This window comes from Hoplias malabaricus, chromosome 4 (genome assembly GCF_029633855.1).
Source record: "Hoplias malabaricus isolate fHopMal1 chromosome 4, fHopMal1.hap1, whole genome shotgun sequence".
NCBI lineage: Eukaryota > Metazoa > Chordata > Actinopteri > Characiformes > Erythrinidae > Hoplias > Hoplias malabaricus.
Window position 1 is genome coordinate 10922627 of NC_089803.1, and position 27161 is coordinate 10949787.

The 27161-nt window shown below is 41.6% G+C and overlaps 1 protein-coding gene across 1 annotated transcript; it reads right to left on the reverse strand.

Annotated features, from left to right (window-relative positions):
- LOC136695691 (butyrophilin subfamily 1 member A1-like) lies at nt 1-26572 on the reverse strand. Its single transcript, XM_066669912.1, has 9 exons — nt 26448-26572; nt 26304-26343; nt 26174-26209; nt 19398-19469; nt 9579-9932; nt 9312-9353; nt 7834-7950; nt 7411-7455; nt 1-573 (listed from the first exon to the last, which is right to left on the reverse strand). The coding sequence occupies exons 1-5, from the start codon at nt 26448-26450 to the stop codon at nt 9592-9594; spliced, it is 492 nt and encodes a 163-aa protein (XP_066526009.1). The 5' UTR covers nt 26451-26572; the 3' UTR covers nt 1-573; nt 7411-7455; nt 7834-7950; nt 9312-9353; nt 9579-9591.
- Nucleotides 26573-27161: the final 589 nt, after the last annotated feature.

Below are 27161 nucleotides of genomic sequence, written 5' to 3' on the forward strand. Positions count from 1 at the left end.
CACAATAACACACGACAGGTGGACAAACCTTAGGAGGGAGGAACATGGACAGTACCAAAGAAAAGAAAATAACAAAACATGACTAACACCTAAGCTATGTCAAGATACTCTAACTATATTCTATAAAGAAAATACAAGGGGTGGTACCTGCCCTCTACTCTGGTGTGTCTATACAATACAGAGTCTACGTGTGCACCATGTAAGTGCGCGCACATCTAACTTGCTCTCACCCTCCTAGGGAGACAGAAACAAACAGACAACCTGACAGGACTAGGACACAGTTTCAAACACAAAAATATAAATACTTCAAAGGCAAAACAACACTAACATAAGGTAGACCTCATTAAACTAGTTTTTTTTTAAGACACACACCAGCACACAAGACCATACAACCAGACAGAGTCAAACAATTTCCAAACAAAACAAGTGAGCCCAAAGATGGCTGCCTTTCTGATTTCCTGGTGCAGCTTAAAACCTTTAAGCCCCACCCTTTTAGGAGCAGTAAGCTGATGTGGCTGGTTGGGATTGGCTGGAGCTGGAAGGGTTGCCAGGTCCATGAAGTGACAGTCCAATCTACCCATGAAAAGAAGAGAGAGAGAGAAAAAGAAAGAACCAGGAAACAAAACAAGATAACAAATACATGCACAAAATTGTTACATGTAACACGCCCACCCCAAAGAACAAACATATGTAATATGTTTGTAATAGGAGGAAAGACATTACCTGAATGTATGCTAACAAAGATTGCTTACAAATTAGATACGAGATAATGCATCAGCTAAAACATTTTCTGAACCCTTCTTATGTTTTATAACTAGATTGTATTCCTGTAGTATCAGAGACCACCTCATCAAACGCTGGTTGTGATTATACATACGTGACAAAAATGTCAGAGGATTATGGTCAGTATAAACTGTAATAGGCAATGAACTAGAACCAACATAAACTTCAAAATGTTGTAAAGACAACAGTAGAGCTAAAGTCTCTTTCTCAATGGTAGAATAATTTAGTTGATGTTTGTTAAACTTGCGAGAGAAGTAACATACAGGATGATCTATGCCCAAATCATCCTCCTGTAGCAGTACAGCTCCAGCTCCCACAGCACTAGCATCCACATCTAGTTTGAATGGCTTTAGGAAATTAGGAGCAGCCAAAACAGGGGTATTACAGAGAAGAGCTTTCACATTGTCAAATGCATGTTGACAACCAGAATCCCATGTAAAAGATTGAGAGGGACTGAGCAAGGAAGTCAGTGGTTCAACTATGGTTGAAAAGTTTTTACAGAAAGTACGATAATAACCAGTCATACCAAGGAACCTGCGTAGTTCCCGCCTAGAAGAAGGAGTAGGATACATTAATATAGCTGAAACTAGTGCATCAACAGGACGCACATGACCTTGACCAACTACCTTACCAAGATAGGTTACGGTGGCCTGAGCAAATTCACACTTTGCTAAATTGAGTGTCAGGGAAGCACGCTGTAGGCGATCAAACACGGATGATAGGATCTTCACATGAGTGGGCCAGTCCAAAGTATAAATGATAAGATCATCTAAATAAGCAGAACAATTTGGTATATCAGATAGCACAGTGTTCACTAATCTTTGAAATGTAGCTGGTGCATTCTTAAGACCAAATGGCATCACTGTGTACTGTACAAAAGCATCTGGCGTTACAAACGCAGAGATGTCTGAAGCACGATCAGTCAGAGGAACTTGCCAATATCCTTTTAGCAAATCCAGTTTACTAACAAATTTAGCAGAACCAACATTATCAATACAGTCATCTATCCGGGGTAAAGGATAAGAATCAGAGATTGTGACAGAATTCACACGCCTATAATCAGTGCACAATCGGTATGACCCATCAGGCTTAGGAACGAGAAGACAAGGAGAACTCCAAGGACTACAACTTGGTTTTGCCAAACCATGCTCTAACAAATAGTCAACCTCCTTCTTCATGGCAGCTCTCTTCACAGAATTAAGACGATAAGCATGTTGTTTAATTGGTGTGGTGGTAGTAACCTGGATATCGTGTTTTAATACATTTGTCTGGGAAGGAACATCAGCAAAGATGGAAGGAAATCCACAGATTAGTTTCTCAAGATCTATTCTTTGCAAATCTGGTAAGTGGCCTAATATGGAGGCCAAGCTCTGTAGCATTTCAGAATTGGCAAGTCGACACAATATCTGTGGAGAGTCTTGTAATATTAACCCATGTACATTATCATTTTCAGGGCTACCTACTACTGTACCAACAGAAACAAGGGTGTCAATAGGTATCTTACCCTCAGTAGCAGGACTAACACGAGAACGATAAGCTTTCAACATATTAACATGACAGACACGTTTCCTACGTTTTCGATCAGGGGTTTGAATAACATAATCTGTAGTACTAAGTCTTTCTTCAACCGTATATGGGCCAGCAAACTTGGCTGAAAGTGATGGACCAGGGACAGGAAGTAACACCATTACTTTATCCCCTGGTTGGAACTGTCTGGAAACTGCACGTCTGTCATAGGAACGTTTCATCCGTTCCTGAGAACCACTAAGATTCTCACAAGCAAGAGCACAAGCTTTATGCAGGCGCTCTCGAAAGGTACTTACATAATCCAATATATTCTGTGACTATTTTCATTTAGAAATGTTTCTTTAAGAACCTTCAAAGGACCACGCACAGAGTGAGCAAATACAAGCTGAGCAGGGCTAAATCCTAATGAGTCCTGAACAGCCTCACGCACAGCAAAGAGCACAAGGGGTACCCCTACATCCCAGTCTTTCCCTGTATCCAAGCAATATTTACAAAGCATTGACTTTAAGGACTGGTGAAACCTTTCTAAAGCACCTTGTGACTCAGGATGATATGGACTTGAAACGTGGTGAGCAATATTCAGAGTGGCCTTAACTTGTGAAAACAGTTTGGAGAGAAAATTAGTACCTTGGTCAGTCTGTACACTCCTCGGCAGACCGAAAGTAGTAAAATACTTTATCAAAGCTTTAATGATAATTGGGGCAGTTATTCTCCGTAAAGGGATAGCTTCAGGAAAACGTGTTGCAGCGCACATTATTGTCAACAAGTATTGATTTCCAGACCTGGTTTTTGGTAAGGGACCTACACAATCAAGTAATATTCTTTCAAATGGTTCCCCAATCACTGGAATGGGACAAAGAGGAGCAGGAGGAATAACCTGATTAGGTTTCCCTGAGCACTGACAAACATGGCAAGAATGGCAAAAGCCTGCTACATCCTTTCTAAGTCCGGGCCAGAAAAAATGTTTAAGTATACGAGCATACGTTTTGGTAATACCTAAATGACCGGACCAAGGGTGATCATGTGCCAATTGAAGCACATGCTGTCGGAAAACATTGGGTATCACAACTTGATAAACACAAGCGGCCTCAGAATTTGTACGAGGTAACCATTTCCTCATTAATACATTATGATCTAAAAAAAATAACACTTGTTTATCTCGTGTTTCTGTAGACAGGGCAGCAAAACATTTCCTCAAACTAGGGTCAGCCTTTTGGGATGTTACAAGCTGGTCACGACTAATGTTCAAATTACCCATCCCCTGATCCCCAGTCTTTTCATTATGCACAAAGACTGTAGATGGTTCCATTGAACAATGGGAAGCCGTATAGCAAGACGAGTCATCCTGGGCTAAAAATGAATCAGCTAGGTCAACCACGTCCTCTAACAATTTTGCTCTAGCACGTGTCACAGCACAAGCAGGGAAGACCATAGGATGATCTTCTAATACCCCAGAAAGTGCCAACACATTACTGTCAGACGGCTTATCTATGACCTCTAATACTGGAAGAATACTACCTCCCGCTATGTCGTTACCCATGATAAATGTAACCCCTTCCACGGGTAAAGAAGGACAGACACCCACTCTGTATTTGCCAGTGGCGAGACCGGAAGTCAAATAAACATGGTGCAAAGGAACCTTAATATACTGCATAGCAATGCCCCGACAGAACACATATGAACCACAAAATGACTGTTCATCCTGCTAATACAAATGACTGTGAGGCACCCGTATCACGAAGAATAGTTATGGGTGACTGACTTTCCTCAGACCCAGCAAACGAAATATACCCCTGAGTTATAAAAGGCTGATAACTAGGATCTGGAATGGTAGTGGCAATTTCAGGATAAACCGAAGAATGTTTATCTACCAATGCCACACTGTGATTCTGATTAATGTAGGATGTTTGCTTTTCTTGCTTACGTTTAAGGTTGGGACATGTGGCTATTAATGACCAGGCTTATGACAGTAAAAAACACTCATCTGAGGTTCGACCAGATTGGACCTGCTTAGGCCGTCGGTCAGTTACTACTGGAAAGTCGGTCTTAGCGGTCTTATAGATTGTTTTGTGGGTCAAAACATACTCATCCGCTAATACTGCTGCTTCTGACAAAGATGTAACTTTACGTTCATTAAGATAAATAACCACACGTTCATGTAAGCAGTTCTTAAACTCCTCCAACAGAATCAGCTCACGCAAGGATGCAAAATCTGTGACTTTGCTAGCCGAGCACCACTTATCCAGCAGAGTCTCTTTTTCCCTAGCAAACTCCACAAAAGTTTGTAATGAGCTCTTTTTGTGTAGGCGAAATTTCTGTCTGTATGCTTCAGGCACAAGTTCATATGCACGTAAAATAGATGCTTTAACAACATCATACTTCAAGCTGTCCTGTAATGGCAGAGATGAACATACCTCCTGAGCCTTGCCTAATAACTTGCACTGTAACAAAAGGGACCACACATCTTTTGGCCAATTTAAAGCTGTAGCTATACGCTCAAAAACCCCAAAATATGTATCCACCTCTGTTTCCCTAAAAGGCGGTACTAAGGCAATGTGTTTACTCACATCAAATGTTGGAGGGTTGACAGAAGAAACGGGAGGAGCAGAAGCAGAATCCACTGAAACAACAGCTGGAGAAGACACCAGAGTGGGAGGAGGACACGGTGCAATGTCCGGCTGGATAGTGGAAGGAGGAGCAATCTTCATTGCTCCTATCTCCAACTCCCTTAGACGGACCTCCCGGTCAACTTCTAACTCCATCTTCCGGATAGCCAAACGTAAATCCCGTTCAGCTTGACGTGCCTCGGCCTTTTCCTGAGCCTCTAATTGGAGACGAGCGATTCGCACTTTAGCTCGTGCTTCAGCATAAGACCCGGCAGTAGATGGAGAATAAGGGTCAAAACGAGGTAATGTCGCCCTTACTTCTTCCTCTAGTTGTTCTTGCTCCTCAGACTCAATAACAGGAGTTACAACCCTCTCAACTTCCCCCACCCCAGTACTTGTGGGAACCTGTGCTTGAAAGCTTTCAAACACCTCTAACTCCCTTAATGCCACAATGAGTTTACCCCTTATGTCCTTTACTAACATCTGTTTAGATACAGAAATGTTGTAATGTGCAGCTATTTCTAGTAATTCATCCTTACGGCATTTCTCAAGCACTTCCAAGCTAGGTGAAGCAACAAAAGCAGCCACATCAAATGATGCCATGTCCAACAACAAAAGCCAGCAAACCCCTTTACAACTCTACACATACAAGAAAAGAGAAAAAAAATATCCCGGACGAGCCCCCAATTGTTACGCCCCTACTATTGGGCTCCAGGGTCTAGGGTGGTAATAGTAAGGGAAACGTAACAATATGTGTAGGTGAAAAGAAAAGCCAGCCAAAAAGCTAGAGACCAAGTGGTTCAGGACTATAAACCTTACTTTAATATAAACGACCATACCACAATAACACACGACAGGTGGACAAACCTTAGGAGGGAGGAACATGGACAGTACCAAAGAAAAGAAAATAACAAAACATGACTAACACCTAAGCTATGTCAAGATACTCTAACTATATTCTATAAAGAAAATACAAGGGGTGGTACCTGCCACTGTAGCACCCCTTGTAACACTAATACAGCCTTTTATTCAGAGCAACTTCCAAAAGATGAACAGTGATTGTTTGTTAAACTTTGTTCCTCACGTGACCATCACTCACTCACTGTGGCTTATTCCACTATAAAAGTTAAGGTGTGAGACACCCTCCTGTGTAAATGACTGATGCTGCGCTGCTGCTGGGTTTAACAGACAGAGCTCTACAGATAACTTTACTGTCTTTGGAGACCATACAGGTTTATTAGCTGAGTTTATTAGCTGTTCACTATCCATTCTTCAGAGCATCATCCCAGGAGTTTTAAGCTGTTTTCCTTGACGCACTGCAACAGGTGCAAGGTTGTGTCTCCAAACTGAGACAATCAAAGTCTGAGCCTTGTTCTTTACCTGTGCCCTGACGTCACTGTGTGTGGTTGTGTTCCTGAAACATGACGAACGCAGGTGAAGCAGCTCTAGCCTCTAGTAAAGTAGGTACAAATCCACAGGTATTTACCCCTCTGTGAAAGACTAGAGAGAGTCTTCAGTATCTTTGTAGACCACACAGGTCTCCTGCACCTTTAGCAGAATCAGACGAGACAAACTGTAGTGAACCTGCAGTACTCTCAGTGTCTTAGACCCTACAGTTATCTTTATTAAAGTCATTTATCTCCTAAATAACTGTGGTGCTTCTATAAAATCATATATAATTATAATTACTGTAAATACAAACACAGTAAAGGGACTTTCTTTTCTAAATGTAGATGTGTTGAGAGTTTGAGGGAGTCTCCAGGTGTTCAACAGCTCACTTGATTTAACATAATGAAGTATTTATTAAACGAGGGATATGATGATAACCTCAAATAAAACTGCACTGCCACAAGGAGAGGTGTTAAAGCAATACATTCCCCACAGAATCTCTCTGTTTACTGTAATAAAGTATTTGATTTTATTCTAATATCAGGGAGTTTTGAAGAAATAAACTCTTACTGCTCAGAGAAATATCTTCTTAAATCTCATTTCCTCAGGTGCTGAAAACATTTAGACGCCACAATCTAACGTCTCACTGTAAGTTCCAGTGACGGAGTAAAAATTACACAGAATGAAAATAAACAGGTGCCAGTTTGAACTCAAATAAAATACTGAATTCTGCACAGAACATTTATTTTCTTTTTCTTTTCTGTAGATGTTAAAGGTTTCTGCTGTGGTTCCTCAGTCTGAGATCTTACTGATGATGATGATGAACGCTCTCACCATTTACAACACATTATGTTTTCACTAACATTCACACGTTCTACTAAATACATCTAGTGTTTACACAGCGTTCATGAATCTGGAGGAAAGAAGGAATGTCCATTTACTCTTAAATTACCCACAGTTTTCTCAGGGTTTTTACAAAGGTTTAATGAATGAGGCCCAGTGAGTGCAGATACAAGGTTGGTGTTTCCTAATCCAGTGATGGTTCAGTGTATATATCTTTTTCATGACACACAGCACAGAGTGAGAAACAACCACAGACACTCACCTGGTTCATTAACGTTCTCCTGATCTCTCACACGTCTTCTACAGACTGGACCGCCATGAATGAAATAAACAAAATATATAACTCACAGAACACCACACCGTAAAACATTGCACACAGAGTAACACTGTTGTTTGCACTTCATAGAACTAGACTATAATTCACTCACTCATTCACTCACACACTGTGAATGATGTTTTAAGGCTGAAGAGCTCATGGCTGAAGCCTGAGAAAACCCCCTTTCTTTGGCTCTAGTTCTAGGTACAAATCTCTGCTCTAGTCACTTTTTTGTTGTTTTATTATTTTTACTTTAAAAGTCTGTCAACAAAACATTGTATTTCTCCAGAAAATGCTGTATGTTTCAGTAGATTTTCAGTGTTTACTGTGTGTCTTTGAGCAGAGTCTGTGGATGTGGTCTGTACTCACCAGTCTTACATTTTTTCCAAATGAAAAAGACAGCTGCAACCAGTAAAACCAGTAAAACCAGTCCTCCAATCACTCCTGCAGTCACTCCTGCAGTCATTCCCCAACTCCATCTTCCGTCTGTAAACAGAGCAGTGGTGAAAATCAGTCCCATCCCAGCACTAAATGTTTCCTGCACTATGAGTCTGTCTACAGGAGCTGACGACTCTTACTGAGTCACTGACTGACTGACCCCTGATCAGTGTTTAAATGAGCTGGAGTGAGAACATCATGGATCTTACAGTAACGTCCTAATAAAGGCTCCAATAACTCAGTGTAGAGAAAATGGATCTGAGCTCAGACTCTAGAACTTCACTTGTGTTCTGTACCAGAGTTTAAAAGGAACACAGCTGGTAACCGCTGGACTGTCCGGAGCTGATCTGTAGCTGGTGATTCCTTTCTATTGGGGATTTGTCTGATTCCTCCATGAGCCCCAAAGCTGTACTTTCACTTTAAAGATGTGTTAACGACCGAATCAGAGGAAGATAAACTCCTCAGCTGAACACCGGGAGGGAATCAGTGTACGTTCATGTTGTTTTGTGTAGTTCCTCTCTCTGAGCTCCAGAGAGGGATATTTACACAGACTAAATGTTAAAACTTACAGGTTTATAGCTTCCACCTGCTGTTTCTGAGCCTCTACTTTTGACAGTGACGTGCTGCCACAGGGTAGAGCTGAATAAATCATCAGCTTGTCAGGACAGAGCCATGAACATCATCCCCAAAGTACGCCCCACGCTCTGTGTTTCCTCAGAGACACTGGAGGAGTCCGAGTGAACGGAGGATGAATGTTTTGATGGAGGAGAGAGAGTGGATCTCCCTCTTAACTCCCTCTCTGTCAGTTTCTACTGAAAATGTAACTGTCTCCCCTTTTGATCTGGTACAAATCTGGACGTCCTCCTTCACTCCACTCTTTCATTTTGTTCTCACATAAACTCTCTACTAAAAACACCTTTCACCTCCATAACACTCCACAACAAATCATCAACATTATGTCCCTCAGTCTGCTGCAGAAACCCTTATTCATGCTCTCATTTGTAGCCTCCTGGACTCCTGCAGATCATTTCTCATTGGTACCTGCTCCTCTCACTTACACCAGCTCCAGACGGTACAGAACTCTGCTGCTCACCTCCTCAACCGTACACACTCCATCATCATCATCATCATCTTACAGCTGTCCTTCAAAACCTCCACTGTCTCCCTCTACAACAGGCATAACATCACAAATCCTTCTCCTCATTTACAAAGCTCTACAGAACCTTGCCCCTTGACATTTGTCTGACCTCTTTATCCCCTACAAACCACTCACACTTTCAGACCTTCCTCTGGTGTGTTACTCACTGTCTAAGAGTCCGAGAGTCACAGGGAACCAAACAGAACATTTATCACCACAGCCCTTCAAATTAAACTAGAAATTTAGTAACAGATAAAATGAAATAAATCACCTGATGAGTCACTCCTTTGATTGTCATTAGTTTCTGTGGTTTCTGTGGAAACAAAAGCAGAAAGAGGAATAATGAGTGTTAGTTGGAGCCTCACAAATAACACTAATAACTCTCTACTGATAAACACACTGTTTAAGAACATATTCATTCACTGTCTCCTTTTTCATGCTCAGTTTTTAAGAAATATGTTTTTTACAATTTCTAACATCAAACTCCATGAAATCAGGAATGAATGACTCTATAAGACCTCAGGTCTGATCTCCTTACCATCAAATGAGAGCTATACATGCAGGATGACAAGTTTAGATTCACCACCACCATCTTTCTTCACAAAAAGGTTACACTCATAAACTCCTTCATCCTCAGCTCTAACGTTCTTCATCACCAGAGAACAGTTCCCCTTCAGCAGTTGATCTTCAGGAACGTCCACACGGCCTTTATACTCCTCACTCTGATACACCTTCTCTCCACTTCTCTCAAACACTGTGTCAGATACATTGCGCCACTCCACATGAGGACTCTGACTGGACGAATGTTCTTTGGTCTCATTACTACAGTCACAAGGAAGGACTGCTGTTGAACCCACTCTGGCAGTGATGTTGATTTGTTCAGAGAGAGCCCCTGGGTAATACATAAAATACAAGCCATTTAAACCTCAAATATATAAAACATACCGTCACTGACCAATGAAAAACACGCAGCTCCAAAATAGCAGGAGAAGGAAAATCTTTTATTAACTATCAGGAGAAATCAATGTAAAAATATTTTATTTAAAGTCATTCTGGAGCATTTCTATTGGTTCATTCATCGTTAAATGTTCACACAGTGTGAAGTACAGCTGCTGTGTTCAAACGATGCAGTAAACTACACATCCACAAACACGGAGATACATGTTTTTCATTGGACAGAGACGATATGAAGGTTTACATACAAAAATATTACACAATGTACATGAGTTCATTTACTGAAAAAAGTGATAACTTCACTCAAGCAACTTCCATGTGGCTGCTTTTGTACCAAGGAGGTAGATCAGAGAAAACCTTGTGTCCCGAGTGGTTGCTGGAGTGCTATGATTTCCATGTGGTTTGTAGGTGTTCCACGGTGGTGTTAGGAGGTTGTGAGGATGTTGCTGTTTTATCAAAGGAGGCTGCAGTAGTTTTCCAGGAGTCGGCTGAGGTGTTAGTTTGGCACTGCTCTGATATATTCAATGATTGCTATTGTATCCCACATCATTGCCTGGGTGTCACTGGACGGTTTCCATGGTACCCTACACTGCTGATGTATGACATCTGTGTTTGTATCTCGGTGGTAAGTGAATAGCACAAACAATGTCTAGAGGATGGAGTGTTCATATTTCCCTCCACAGAAAATGAATATTCTTCAAAAGTTTAAATCTAAAGGCCACAATTGATGACACTGGTTCAAAATTCAAAATCACATTCATCATTTCATCATACATCCACCCCCTGAGATTCCCCAGCAACCACCTGGAACACACCAGCAGACACCGAGCAAACCCTCAAGCAGCAGTGAGAGTAACCATAATAATAATCACCTGAAAACACTACAGCAATCGACACCGCAGAAACCTCACGATCTGTTTGTTCGAGCTAAAGCCGTCCATCAATTGGGTCTTACTCTGAAACATTTTAAACCATTTGAGAAGGTACTGATTCACACATTCACGACATTTGATTTACAAATTCAAATCTTTTTTTCATATTTGGGAATTTAAATTATTGTTGTTGTTGTTGTTTTAAATTTGATCATTTCAATACATCTGTGGATTTTAGTTTTACGTGTCTGTAGTTGCTCAAGTGCAGTTACAAAATCTGTTACATTTGTGAGTATTGTTTTACAAACTCAAAATCTTTTTGACCCTATTTTGACTCCACAGAAGTGCTCTCAGATGGACTTGAGAGGTCAAACAGACAACGCTGCCTCACCGTCTCTTCCTTTTACACCCCGTGTTACAGGTGGGGTAAACAAAATCAATACACACTAAACATATACATATACGTCATATACCATATACATTGCTCTAGTTTATAATTAAAGTTCTGGTAGGAAATACGGGTTTGGACAGATAAGAAGGTGGTTTTGTTAAATACATTTCAGTCAAATTGTGTGGCGGACGCTTTTTACTGGCTTCCCTTTACCCTGGGTTATGAGATTTAAAATATAGTAGGAGAAACAAGTATCTCGTCTCCGCTAGCGTTAACTTATTCAGTCTGGTAAACACGCCTTGTCTCCGCTAGCGTTAACATATTCAGTCTGGTAAACACGCCTCGTCTCCGCTAGTGTTAACATATTCAGTCTGGTAAACACGCCTTGTCTCCGCTAGTGTTAACATATTCAGTTTGGCAAACACGCCTCATCTCCGCTAGTGTTAACATATTCAGTCTGGTAAACACGCCTCGTCTCCGCTAGTGTTAACATATTCAGTTTGGCAAACACGCCTCATCTCCGCTAGTGTTAACATATTCAGTCTGGTAAACACGCCTCGTCTCCGCTAGTGTTAACATATTCAGTTTGGCAAACACGCCTCATCTCCGCTAGTGTTAACATATTCAGTCTGGTAAACACGCCTTGTCTCCGCTAGTGTTAACATATTCAGTCTGGTAAACACGCCTTGTCTCCGCTAGTGTTAACATATTCAGTCTGGCAAACACGCCTTGTCTCCGCTAGTGTTAACATATTCAGTCTGGTAAACACGCCTTGTCTCCGCTAGTGTTAACATATTCAGTCTGGTAAACACGCCTTGTCTCCGCTAGTGTTAACATATTCAGTCTGGTAAACACGCCTCGTCTCCGCTAGTGTTAACATATTCAGTCTGGTAAACACGCCTTGTCTCCGCTAGTGTTAACATATTCAGTCTGGTAAACACGCCTTGTCTCCGCTAGTGTTAACATATTCAGTCTGGCAAACACGCCTTGACTCCGCTAGTGTTAACATATTCAGTCTGGTAAACACGCCTTGTCTCCGCTAGTGTTAACATATTCAGTCTGGTAAACACGCCTCGTCTCCGCTAGTGTTAACATATTCAGTCTGGCAAACACGCCTCGTCTCCGCTAGTGTTAACATATTCAGTCTGGTAAACACGCCTCGTCTCCGCTAGTGTTAACATATTCAGTCTGGTAAACACGCCTCGTCTCCGCTAGCGTTAACATATTCAGTCTGGTAAACACGCCTCGTCTCCGCTAGTGTTAACATATTCAGTCTGGCAAACACGCCTTGTCTCCGCTAGCGTTAACATATTCAGTCTGGCAAACACGCCTCGTCTCCGCTAGTGTTAACATATTCAGTCTGGTAAACACGCCTCGTCTCCGCTAGCGTTAACATATTCAGTCTGGTAAACACGCCTCGTCTCCGCTAGTGTTAACATATTCAGTCTGGCAAACACGCCTTGTCTCCGCTAGCGTTAACATATTCAGTCTGGCAAACACGCCTCGTCTCCGCTAGCGTTAACATATTCAGTCTGGCAAACACGCCTCGTCTCCGCTAGTGTTAACATATTCAGTCTGGTAAACACGCCTCGTCTTCGCTAGTGTTAACATATTCAGTTTGGCAAACACGCCTCGTCTCCGCTAGTGTTAACATATTCAGTCTGGCAAACACGCCTTGTCTCCGCTAGTGTTAACATATTCAGTCTGGCAAACACGCCTCGTCTCCGCTAGTGTTAACATATTCAGTTTGGCAAACACGCCTCGTCTCCGCTAGTGTTAACATATTCAGTCTGGCAAACACGCCTCGTCTCCGCTAGTGTTAACATATTCAGTCTGGTAAACACGCCTCGTCTCCGCTAGTGTTAACATATTCAGTCTGGCAAACACGCCTTGTCTCCGCTAGTGTTAACATATTCAGTCTGGCAAACACGCATTGTCTCCGCTAGTGTTAACATATTCAGTCTGGCAAACACGCCTCGTCTCCGCTAGCGTTAACATATTCAGTCTGGTAAACACGCCTCGTCTCCGCTAGTGTTAACATATTCAGTCTGGTAAACACGCCTCGTCTCCGCTAGTGTTAACATATTCAGTCTGGTAAACACGCCTCGTCTCCGCTAGTGTTAACATATTCAGTTTGGCAAACACGCCTCGTCTCCGCTAGTGTTAACATATTCAGTCTGGCAAACACGCCTCGTCTCCGCTAGCGTTAACATATTCAGTCTGGTAAACACGCCTCGTCTCCGCTAGCGTTAACATATTCAGTCTGGTAAACACGCCTCGTCTCCGCTAGCGTTAACATATTCAGTCTGGTAAACACGCCTCGTCTCCGCTAGCGTTAACATATTCAGTCTGGTAAACACGCCTTGTCTCCGCTAGCGTTAACATATTCAGTCTGGCAAACACGCCTCGTCTCCGCTAGTGTTAACATATTCAGTTTGGCAAACACGCCTCGTCTCCGCTAGTGTTAACATATTCAGTCTGGCAAACACGCCTCGTCTCCGCTAGTGTTAACATATTCAGTCTGGCAAACACGCCTCGTCTCCGCTAGTGTTAACATATTCAGTTTGGCAAACACGCCTCGTCTCCGCTAGTGTTAACATATTCAGTCTGGCAAACACGCCTCGTCTCCGCTAGTGTTAACATATTCAGTCTGGTAAACACGCCTCGTCTCCGCTAGTGTTAACATATTCAGTTTGGCAAACACGCCTCATCTCCGCTAGTGTTAACATATTCAGTCTGGTAAACACGCCTTGTCTCCGCTAGTGTTAACATATTCAGTCTGGTAAACACGCCTTGTCTCCGCTAGTGTTAACATATTCAGTCTGGCAAACACGCCTTGTCTCCGCTAGTGTTAACATATTCAGTCTGGTAAACACGCCTTGTCTCCGCTAGTGTTAACATATTCAGTCTGGTAAACACGCCTTGTCTCCGCTAGTGTTAACATATTCAGTCTGGTAAACACGCCTCGTCTCCGCTAGTGTTAACATATTCAGTCTGGTAAACACGCCTTGTCTCCGCTAGTGTTAACATATTCAGTCTGGTAAACACGCCTTGTCTCCGCTAGTGTTAACATATTCAGTCTGGCAAACACGCCTTGACTCCGCTAGTGTTAACATATTCAGTCTGGTAAACACGCCTTGTCTCCGCTAGTGTTAACATATTCAGTCTGGTAAACACGCCTCGTCTCCGCTAGTGTTAACATATTCAGTCTGGCAAACACGCCTCGTCTCCGCTAGTGTTAACATATTCAGTCTGGTAAACACGCCTCGTCTCCGCTAGTGTTAACATATTCAGTCTGGTAAACACGCCTCGTCTCCGCTAGCGTTAACATATTCAGTCTGGTAAACACGCCTCGTCTCCGCTAGTGTTAACATATTCAGTCTGGCAAACACGCCTTGTCTCCGCTAGCGTTAACATATTCAGTCTGGCAAACACGCCTCGTCTCCGCTAGTGTTAACATATTCAGTCTGGTAAACACGCCTCGTCTCCGCTAGCGTTAACATATTCAGTCTGGTAAACACGCCTCGTCTCCGCTAGTGTTAACATATTCAGTCTGGCAAACACGCCTTGTCTCCGCTAGCGTTAACATATTCAGTCTGGCAAACACGCCTCGTCTCCGCTAGCGTTAACATATTCAGTCTGGCAAACACGCCTCGTCTCCGCTAGTGTTAACATATTCAGTCTGGTAAACACGCCTCGTCTTCGCTAGTGTTAACATATTCAGTTTGGCAAACACGCCTCGTCTCCGCTAGTGTTAACATATTCAGTCTGGCAAACACGCCTTGTCTCCGCTAGTGTTAACATATTCAGTCTGGCAAACACGCCTCGTCTCCGCTAGTGTTAACATATTCAGTTTGGCAAACACGCCTCGTCTCCGCTAGTGTTAACATATTCAGTCTGGCAAACACGCCTCGTCTCCGCTAGTGTTAACATATTCAGTCTGGTAAACACGCCTCGTCTCCGCTAGTGTTAACATATTCAGTCTGGCAAACACGCCTTGTCTCCGCTAGTGTTAACATATTCAGTCTGGCAAACACGCATTGTCTCCGCTAGTGTTAACATATTCAGTCTGGCAAACACGCCTCGTCTCCGCTAGCGTTAACATATTCAGTCTGGTAAACACGCCTCGTCTCCGCTAGTGTTAACATATTCAGTCTGGTAAACACGCCTCGTCTCCGCTAGTGTTAACATATTCAGTCTGGTAAACACGCCTCGTCTCCGCTAGTGTTAACATATTCAGTTTGGCAAACACGCCTCGTCTCCGCTAGTGTTAACATATTCAGTCTGGCAAACACGCCTCGTCTCCGCTAGCGTTAACATATTCAGTCTGGTAAACACGCCTCGTCTCCGCTAGCGTTAACATATTCAGTCTGGTAAACACGCCTCGTCTCCGCTAGCGTTAACATATTCAGTCTGGTAAACACGCCTCGTCTCCGCTAGCGTTAACATATTCAGTCTGGTAAACACGCCTTGTCTCCGCTAGCGTTAACATATTCAGTCTGGCAAACACGCCTCGTCTCCGCTAGTGTTAACATATTCAGTTTGGCAAACACGCCTCGTCTCCGCTAGTGTTAACATATTCAGTCTGGCAAACACGCCTCGTCTCCGCTAGTGTTAACATATTCAGTCTGGCAAACACGCCTCGTCTCCGCTAGTGTTAACATATTCAGTTTGGCAAACACGCCTCGTCTCCGCTAGTGTTAACATATTCAGTCTGGCAAACACGCCTCGTCTCCGCTAGTGTTAACATATTCAGTCTGGTAAACACGCCTCGTCTCCGCTAGTGTTAACATATTCAGTCTGGCAAACACGCCTCGTCTCCACTAGTGTTAACATATTCAGTCTGGTAAACACGCCTCGTCTCCGCTAGTGTTAACATATTCAGTTTGGCAAACACGCCTTGTCTCCGCTAGTGTTAACATATTCAGTCTGGCAAACACGCCTCGTCTCCGCTAGCGTTAACATATTCAGTCTGGTAAACACGCCTCGTCTCCGCTAGCGTTAACATATTCAGTCTGGTAAACACGCCTTGTCTCCGCTAGCGTTAACATATTCAGTCTGGCAAACACGCCTCGTCTCCGCTAGCGTTAACATATTCAGTCTGGTAAACACGCCTCGTCTCCGCTAGCGTTAACATATTCAGTCTGGTAAACACGCCTCGTCTCCGCTAGCGTTAACATATTCAGTCTGGTAAACACGCCTCGTCTCCGCTAGCGTTAACATATTCAGTCTGGTAAACACGCCTTGTCTCCGCTAGTGTTAACATATTCAGTCTGGTAAACACGCCTTGTCTCCGCTAGTGTTAACATATTCAGTCTGGCAAACACGCCTCATCTCCGCTAGCGTTAGCATATTCAGTCTGGTAAACACGCCTCGTCTCCGCTAGTGTTAGCATATTCAGTCTGGCAAACACGCCTCGTCTCCGCTAGCGTTAGCATATTCAGTCTGGCAAACACGCCTCGTCTCCGCTAGTGTTAGCATATTCAGTCTGGCAAACACGCCTCATCTCCGCTAGCGTTAGCATATTCAGTCTGGTAAACACGCCTCGTCTCCGCTAGTGTTAGCATATTCAGTCTGGCAAACACGCCTCGTCTCCGCTAGTGTTAGCATATTCAGTCTGGCAAACACGCCTCATCTCCGCTAGCGTTAGCATATTCAGTCTGGTAAACACGCCTCATCTCCGCTAGCGTTAGCATATTCAGTCTGGTAAACACGCCTCGTCTCCGCTAGTTTTAACATATTTAGTCTGGCAAACATGCCTCGTCTCCGCTAGCGTTAGCATATTCAGTCTGGCAAACATGCCTCATCTCCGCTAGCGTTAGCATATTCAGTCTGGCAAACACGCCTCGTCTCCGCTAGTGTTAACATATTTAGTCTGGCAAACACGCCTCGTCTCCGCTAGCGTTAACATATTCAGTTTGGCAAACACGCCTCGTCTCCGCTAGCGTTAGCATATTCAGTCTGGCAAACACGCCTTGTCTCCGCTAGCGTTAGCATATTCAGTCTGGCAAACATGCCTCATCTCCGCTAGTGTTAACGTATTTAGTCTGGTAAACACGCCTCATCTCCGCTAGCGTTAACATATTCAGTTTGGCAAACACGCCTCGTCTCCGCTAGCGTTAGCATATTCAGTCTGGCAAACACGCCTTGTCTCCGCTAGCGTTAGCATATTCAGTCTGGCAAACACGCCTCATCTCCGCTAGCGTTAACATATTCAGTTTGGCAAGCATGCCTCATCTCCGCTAGTGTTAACGTATTTAGTCTGGTAAACACGCCTCATCTCCGCTAGTGTTAACATATTCAGTCTGGTAAACACGCCTCATCTCCGCTAGTTTTAACATATTTAGTCTGGCAAACACACCTTGTCTCCGCTAGTGTTAGCATTTTCAGTCTGGCAAACACGCCTCGTCTCCGCTAGCGTTAGCATATTCTGTCTTCCAAGAATGCGTTCAAGAATTTCCGTAGCGAGCTCGGGTTTTTCCATCAATGTAATAAAATTGTCAGTTTTAAAGCAAATTAAGCTGCTGTTTTCATTTTAGTTCATACTTATATATGTCAGTAACTACAATAATGTGGAATATTCATGGAGGTCCATTAAGTGGTGCTTAGCCTTTAACCTGCCTGTGAGTCCTCAGATGATTATTCTGGGTGTGTTTATAACTGTAAGATTTGTCAAAGTATTCCAGAATGACAAAAGTTTAAGACACATTTGAATTGTAATTACAGTGGAATTTTTGACCAATGCAAGATGGTTGCTGACAGTGGAAGGACAAGTGGCCTGTGTTTGCCCAAACCTCCATTAGTCTCTGTAAAGGCAGCCATATTCTCCTTGTACTACAGTTTCAGTCGCCAACATCGACAGGAAACTTCATGTAAAATTGAGCTAATCCAGAGGTAAAAATCTCATTCTTTGAACTGTTCTCTCTTTCTTTCTCTCTCTACTTGTGTTTACTTCCTTCTCTGCATTAAACTAGTCCCTATTTCATGATTCTAAGCCTTTAAAATAATCTCTTAGTCTGGTTTAGTAGGCTCTTATATCAATATTTACGTTTTTAAAAGTCTAAATCTCGTACAGGGCCATTATGTGCTCTGCTCACAGCCCTGCTCCCGTTCATTGGTTCTCTCCCTCACACTCACGAGCCGAGTAACACAGAGCATGAAAAAGAAGAACAGTGGTTCTGTTATCTGCAACTGGTTCTGATTTGACCGGTCAGATGAGGAGCAGAAACGGCTGTCTGCAGGGAATACTGAAAGGAGGTAGTATCAAAATGAGGGTGTACTCCCAGCGTATTTCACCACTTACAACAACAACACACACTTCTGTATGAAGCTGTTAAACTCTGAGGTGCTGCTGCTACTGTTCTGAAGTGTTCGTGTCCCAGTACAGTTCCCTAAACCAGTTCAGACAGCACTGCAAGCTTCATTAGCTAACGCTGTGCCTTATGAAAAGAAGAGTACAAAGTGGCGTGGTGTTACTAAAGCGGTAGTTTACTACAGAGCAAAGGGTCAGAAGTCCACACTGGGAGCACAGAGCCAAAGCCTTTACACTGATCTTAAAAGCACTGTATCACAGACGCTGTAGGTCTGTAAGTTAATAAAGTCATTTGACATGTTCTTCAGTCTTTATTTTGATAAATACTAATGTTTTTCTCACAGCTTGTTTATCTTTGCTTTACAACTGAATATTGTTCAATGTACAATTATGGGGAAAAGTTCAGACCCCCACTGAAACCTGTGTCTTAAACATATTTAAACATGGACTTTAGATGTTCATTTGAATATTGAGAGATGAGGTTGAGATGCCACACAAATGTTCTGTTTATAAAGTGTTCCTTTTTGATGATAATTTATTGAGATGCCCCTGTATTTTTTACTGACACCAGTGTAAATACCTGCCATAAGCCACCCACCCCCAGCACTGTCCCCACTACCTTCAGAAAACTACAGGAACCACAGAGTAACACCTTAGCAATGACCAGACCTTAGCAACCACCTAACGACCACCAGGAAAATCCTGAACACTCAGGTGGAACAAATGAGCACCACACTGTAACACCATAGCAACCACCTGGAACAGCATAGCAACCATCTGGCAACACCCCATGAACAAACCATTACCAAGGGCAGCTAGTTGACTCACCTGGACAGAAGATGAAGATCAGGACAAAAACCCAAAAGGAACAGCTCATGATTAGATCTAGAAGATGTTTCACTGAAAAAGAAAAAAAATCAATTGAGAAACTCAGTCAGTTTAAGAAAACATCTTAACACTTCAGAGTCAAAACTTGGAAAGGGACATTATTTTGTGACACTAAAGGTCAATTTTTGCTTCTGTGGACTCTACCCCATGAGCAGTGCATAGGTAGTGTGTAAATGTGTTCCCTACACTGTAGCCTCCACAGAAATGTAAATACTTATTGAAATGACACAGATCATAATTGTGATTGGTTGGCAGTTATATGAACATTAAGGAAGGATGTCCAGAAACATGAACTCCTCGACACTCTACTAAAAGACAGCTTTGGATGTCACAATACAAAAGGAGAGAGAAGAACTTGAAGGAACAAGAAGGTCACCTCACTGAGTAGAGGGACACAGGGGGGGAAATTGTGCCATGGTTGTATTTGCTTCTTTCTTGGCATGACATGTAAACTATATCTTTGTCCTAAATAGAGCCTTTCTCACTACATAGTGCAGTTCACATATGAAACTAATACTACTGCACAAACTGATAAACTGGACAGTGGTGGTTCTAGTTTGGGAACCCCTCCCCATTTTGTTTCTGAAAACTCAGCCTCTGAGACACTTTTTAAACCCAATCATGTCACCAACCCGCTGCAAATTACACACATCCATCTGTGTGTAGCACTACATCACTTTACCTGTTATTTTCTCAAACATGTTACTGGTGTCATATTCAATCTGTGACTTTTATTTTTTTCGAAAAACAATGTCTCAACATTTGAAATATTGCCTTTGTTCTATTCAAATATTGTTATATTCATTCATTCATTCATTCATTCATTCATTCATTGTCTGTAAGCGCTTATCCAGTTCAGTCTCGTGGTGGGCCTACCCAGAAGGTGGGGGTCACACCCATAACGTGTAGACAGTGCATTAGAGGCCACAACATACACTCACACACACACACACACACACACACATATCCAATCCACCTCTGAACTTGTGTTTGGATCGTACGAGGAAAGCAGAGCACCCAGAAAAAACCCTCACAGGGAGAACACACCACAATCTTCACTGACAGTCACCAGAGGCAGGGTTCAATCCCAAAACCCCAGGACCCTGGATATGTGACAGTGACACGACCTCCTGCGTCATCATGCCTCACTAATTTGTATTTGATTTTTTTGATATTTGATACATGACTCAGCCTACATAGTATATATGCTTCACTAATTATCTATTGTTAATTAAATATGGGGTTTAAATAGGGCTGGACGGCATGGTCAAAATTTATATTATGATACATTTCTAAATTTAATTCAATACAATATAATTCCAGGCAGTGGTGCAGCAGGTAGTGTCTCTGTCAGAGCCCCAGGGTCCTGGAGGTTGTGGGTTCAATCCTGCTCCGGGTGACTGTCTGTGAGGAGTGTGGTGTGTTCTCCCTGTGTCTGTGTGTGTTTATTCCGGGTGCTCTAGAACGTTACCCGTTAATTAGGCTCTAGGTCATTGAGTAAGGTATAATCATAACAACAAACAGAATCACCTTCTCATAATGTCATTTTATCATTTATTTAGTTGGGAAATTATAGAAAGATTATTGTAGTATAGTGTTTGTCTGAGCGAGTATTTGTTAAATGTAACAGGGCGAGTGATGGTAGAATCGTGAGTGGAGAAGATGAAATGAGGATTTATTTTGTAATAAAATCTAAGCTAAAGTTACACTAAAGTAAAGCTTGTTTGTGTTCAAACAAATGTGATTTAAGGTCCTGGCTGGATTTTTTAATGTATCATTTTTAATAGATTTCTACACGAAAGCGCCATCTTCTGTCCAAACTGATATCATATTTTCACTTTTGTCTTTAAGATATAGTCCATAGAGGATCATTGAGACGACCCTGATGTGTTAGAAAACTAATCTTTACTGATTAACAAGGGGTGAAAATTGCAACATTAGTTTATATGATGCTTAATAGCTATGAGATTAACTTAATGGAACAATTTATCCAATGTTACCTTTAAAATACCACCAGCTTTAAAAGACTGGAAATATACTTTAATTTTGATAAACTTCATTGAAGTCATTGAACATTGAAGTCTGTGGGGCCTGGGACCCTCCTGGTGCTGAACAAACACTCATAACACAAACATTCTACCATGAAATTATTTCATATTTATAGGTGTTAAAGGGGAAATGTTACTATGAGTTACAGTTTAAATGAAGTTTCTAGTGAAATAGAAGGATTTAGACGAATAAGGCCTATTCAGAAAAACAGAAAAACTCTAGCTGTCCCCATTCAAATGAATGGAGGGCTAAAATGAGACGGATGAGTGGGATCTGCCTGAAATTTGATGTGATGGGTCCCAGTATGGCCAGGTCTCACCATGTGAAATTTCATAAGTGTAGCTTAAAAATAGACTAAGGCAGGTTATTTGGCCAGTGCATTCCTATAAGCAAAAATCCCACTGTGAAAGCTCATATTCCGAAATTCTGAAAGTTCATTAACTTACGTGAATTTGGCTTGTCACGTATTGCTAGAATCATTGCAACATTAGCTTACATGCTGTTTAATAGCTACTTTAAATTTATAGAACAATCTATCCAATACTACCTTTAAAATACCACCAGCTTAAAAAGACTTTCAATATACTTTGACTGACACCTTACTAAAAATTCCACCTTTAAAAAATGCCCACCTCAAATAAATTACCATTTCAAAATACCCTTAAAACCTTAATAAATGGCCAATAGATTCTGGACTTTAAGAAAAATCCCACCTTTTAAAAAAATGTCATTTAAATTAGACTTCCACCTTAAATAAATGACCATTTCAAGTAACCCTACTAAGATATATTGAACAGCTCATTTAAAAATCCACCTTGAAAATAATCCACCTTAAGTGACCACTTCATTGAAATGGTGGCATTAAAAAGAAATACCACATTAAAAATCTGCCATTATATTTCACAGGCTGCCTTAACAAAGCCATTTTATTTAGGCTTCCACCTTAAGTGTCCACTTCATAGAAACAGTCACATTAAAATAAATACCACATTAAAAAGACTCCCATTATATTTTGCAGGCCATATTAAAAAATAAAAAATAAAAAAAATAACAGCCATTTTATTTAGGCTTCCACATTACGTAAACGACAACGCCAAATAAACAGACATCTTTAACATCTTAAACCTTACTTAAAACCTCCATTATAAACATAGCACAAAAAGTAAGGAAATATGTGATTTGTAGATTATTTCTTTGTTGTAACAATGCTTCTTGATAATAAACCTTATATTGTTGGAAAGCCAGTTAATTTCACTTTTAAATTATGCCACATTTGTAAGGAACATGCTTTATTTATATTTTACAAATCTACATCATACCCACTACTAATGTGCAGTTTGTCTCCTCTAGAGGGTGAAATATTGTAGATAGAAGGATTAATTTAAACTTCACACTAGACGTGTTTTTAAGAACTTAATATTCTTTAGTAATTATTCCAGTAAGTGAGAATGTAATGGTTACATACATTTCATCCATTCCCTGGAGGGGGCGCCAGTCCTTCACAGGGCAACACACACATATTCAATTTCAAACTCACACCTATGGACACTTTTGAGTCACCAATCCACCTACCAACGTGTGTTTTTGGAGCGTGGGGAGAAACCGGAGCACCCAGAGGAAACACACACAGACACAGAGAGAACACACCACACTCCTCACAGACAGTCACCCGGAGGAAACCCATGCAGACACAGAGAGAACACACCATGCTCCTCACAGACAGTCACCCAGAGGAAACCCATGCAGACACAGGGAGAACACACCACACTCCTCACAGACAGTCACCCGGAGGAAACCCACACAGACACAGGGAGAACACACCACACTCCTCACAGACAGTTACTCAGAGGAAACCCACGCAGACACAGGGAGAACACACCACACTCCTCACAGACAGTTACTCAGAGGAAACCCACACAGACACAGAGAGAACACACCACACTCCTCACAGACAGTCACCCGGAGGAAACCATGCAGAAGTAAGTGAACGATGAGAGCCGGTTCCCGTCTAAGACCAAGCCATTTTTTTCTAAGGCTTGTCATTCAACCAATCAGAGAACAACAAGCAAACTCCAACCCTCCAACCTTCCAAGCTGAGACACTTGGTTTTCCTGAATGCCAATCTGCCTTCCAAAAAATAGTTGAAAAAGATGTTCTGAGAAGAAGATTTCAGAGTTTACAAGTGATTTTTTATTAAGGTGTTTAAATAAAAATCCAGTTATTTATACAATTGAATGTGTGAGTGCAATCAGTGAGTTATTACAAAACAGCCATAAAACAATTGGCTATTGCAACACTATTTCATTCATTCATTCATTATCTGTAACCCTTATCCAATTCAGGGTCGCGGTGGGTTCAGAGCCCACCTGGAATCATTGGGCGCAAGGCGGGAACACACCCTGGAGGGGGCGCCAGTCCTTCCCAGGGCAACACAGACACACATACACACACACACGTTCACTCACACACTCACACCTATGGACACTTTTGAGTCGCCAATCCACCAACCAACGTGTGTTTTTGGACTGTGGGAGGAAACCAGAGCACCCGGAGGAAACCCACGCAGACACGGGGAGAACACACCAACTCTTCACAGACAGTCACCCGGAGCGAGAATCAAACCCACAACAATGTTTTGTCCATATAGTCATGTAAAATGTAGGTAATATTGTTCTGTACCAGTAGAAATAAGGGGTAAAACAAAGAGCCATTTAGGAGCCAAAAGAGCCGGCTCCCCAAAAAGAGCCAAAATTCCAATCACTAAACCACACTCCTCACAGACAGTCACCCAGAGGAAACCCACGCGGACACATGGAGAACACACCACACCCGGAGTGAGACTCGGACCTAGAACCTCCAGGTCCCTGGAGCAGTGTGACTGTGTACCTGCTGCAGCACTGTGCCTCCCAGTTACATACATTATGTTTGTTAAATAAAGTCAGTAATAATCAAAAACCTTTGATCATTATTCCATCATAGTCCTCTGAATGTTTCCTGATAATCCTTAAAATGTCCTAAGATCGCTGAAAGAGACTATTAAAGTACTTTCCTCAAACATCAGTCATAGTCTTCTGAATGTTTCCTGGTGGTCCTATAAAGGGCCTATGAGAACGTTTTGGAGACCCTACAAATTAACGCCCAGGGGACGTTCGCAGTGTTTGTTCTGGAGATGTCCTAGGGACTTTTTTTTTTGTTTGTTGGGTATTTATTTACTTATTTATTGTGCAAGCTGAAAATAATTAGTGTATGAATGAATGGTGTATTTTATCTTTTATTTAAAACCAGAGGGATGTTTCTAACAATAGTGATTTAACAGAATCATACAAAAGAGCTGTAGTGTTTTTTCTATTTATTCCCATTTAATAGACATCTTTTGAAATTTGTTTATTTTTTTTTTTAGTATTTTGGGGTTAGTTGGTTATTTTCCAATTTTGTACTTTTTTTTTTTTTTTTTAAATTATTTTATGTTGTTTCTTCACCTGTTTACAAAGAGCAGGCCTTATTTGTCTATTTGTCCTTCGCTGTAGGCCTTATTTCCTCTTCCTCGTGTTTGCTTTATTATTTGTTTTATTTGGTTGGGTTTGGGTTCATTTAAGTGTATAATGGCCTTATTTGATTTGTTTATTTTGGTTTTGTTGTTTATTTGTGGAGGAATTTCCGTTCTCTGTTCAGTTTTTGTTTAAATGTCTATTCTTTGTGGTTGAGGTATGTCTTATTTTCTTTAACTGTTGTGACAGCGAGTTTATAGCACACTCCTTTAGTGTACAGTAATTCTGACTGATCTTTTTAATTAATGTTGATTTATTAATTTAATAGCTGCAGTATTTTAGTGATTTAGGTCAAAGTTTAAATGTGTGAACCACTGAAATAAAATCAAGTCTTTCTGAAAATATAATTGTGATTGTGGAAAACGGGTCTCTGTCTCCAACAAACGAACCCGGGCTGCTCTTTATTAATGGATAGTGTTTACCTGTCATTTCCTGAGGTGAAATTCCTCAGGTGGCGTAGTCGGATTATAATTAAAGGGTATTTCTTTATAACCCCATTGGGGATTGGTGATTTAATGGGTATAAGATAAAATACGGGCCGATCCAGGCCCAACCACGAAAGAGTGAGGCTTCTTTCCACATATAAAATGCACGAGAATAAACACGTTTGATCAGTTTTTACGGAGCGTTGTGGTATTTATTTACGCAGTGAGCGCATTATTATTAAAAAAAAATTATAACATTATTTTGATTCAAAAACAAAACACAACCTTTGAAGAAAAAGCTTTAATGTTCACAGACTTCATTGGACAGAACAGTGGTTACACACACCTTAATGTGTGACTGTATTTTTGATGCTGTCACCATGGCAACCTGTCTTCATTCCACTATTGACTACTTATTAAAAATGAAGCATTAGTCTGCTCTATGATATCAAACAGGGGGAGGTTATAAACACTACGGATGGTCCCTGTGGTAGTCCACGCTGTCTAAAGGTTTGTCTTGATCAAAAAAGATCCATGTTAACTTTTATACCAACATTTGATCACTATTACAGTTACAGGATTGTGTTTTGGTGATGAATGACCAAGTGTCACAGAGACATCCAGCAATAATATATCCCCTTGTTATAACACAAACATTTTTACAAAGAGAGGAATAGATGAGTTATTCACTCACTTGGAGACTCCTCACTTTGATTCGCCTCTGAAACGTCTGTGAAATAAAGTAGAAAAATATATATAATGAGGTTTTGTTAGAAACCAATGACACTAATAACACCATTGATTGAAATAGACAACATATTTACTCATGCTCTGCATATTCCCATTGGTCATCCTCAGGTGACCCTTCAGGACAATTAGAAAGAAAATGAATTAGGCTTTAAAACATTATTTTTAAATAGCTATAATATAATCTCTGCACAATTCCACATCAGCCCTGATCCCCTCACCATCAACAGAGAGTAGCACACCCTGGAGGAAGAGACTGGAGATATCTCTTCCTTCGTTTCACCTTGAGGTAGCTTTTTTAAACTCCACCATCCTCAGCTCTAACGTCCTTCAACACCAGAGAACAGTCTCCCTTCAGCAGTTGATCTTCAGGAACTTCTATCACTGTGTGATTGTTCACTGGATATATTTCTCCAGTAACAAGGAAGAAGAGCTGAGGAGCCCTCTCTGACACTGACAGAGATCTGAGATTCTGCAGATTCTATGTAATACATAAAATATAAATGATTAGAGAATCAATTCAATTCAAAGTCAGTGGTAGGTTCTCAGTAATTGGTTGCTAAATGAGTGCAGGGTGTTGGTGGATAGTTGTTACAGGGTGCTTCTGAGATATTGTGGGTGGTTACTGAATGATTATTGTAGCATTCCAGGTGGTTGCTAGGATAATGCTAAGTTATGAATCTGTGATATACAGCAGGGGTCACTAATATGTGAACAGAGGTCAGGGTCCAGACCCAGAAGCTGTCCTGCCCAGACCTGGACCTGGACCTGTAACTGATAAACTAATGAGTGCTATTTACTTTTTAACTGAGTGTTTATCACAGTTACAGGTTAACGCTCCAGATATTTCTTCATGATCATCATCTTTTCCACTTAATCCATTCAGTGTCACAGTAGTCCAGATATTGGTTATTTATAATTTGTCCAATTGAGAG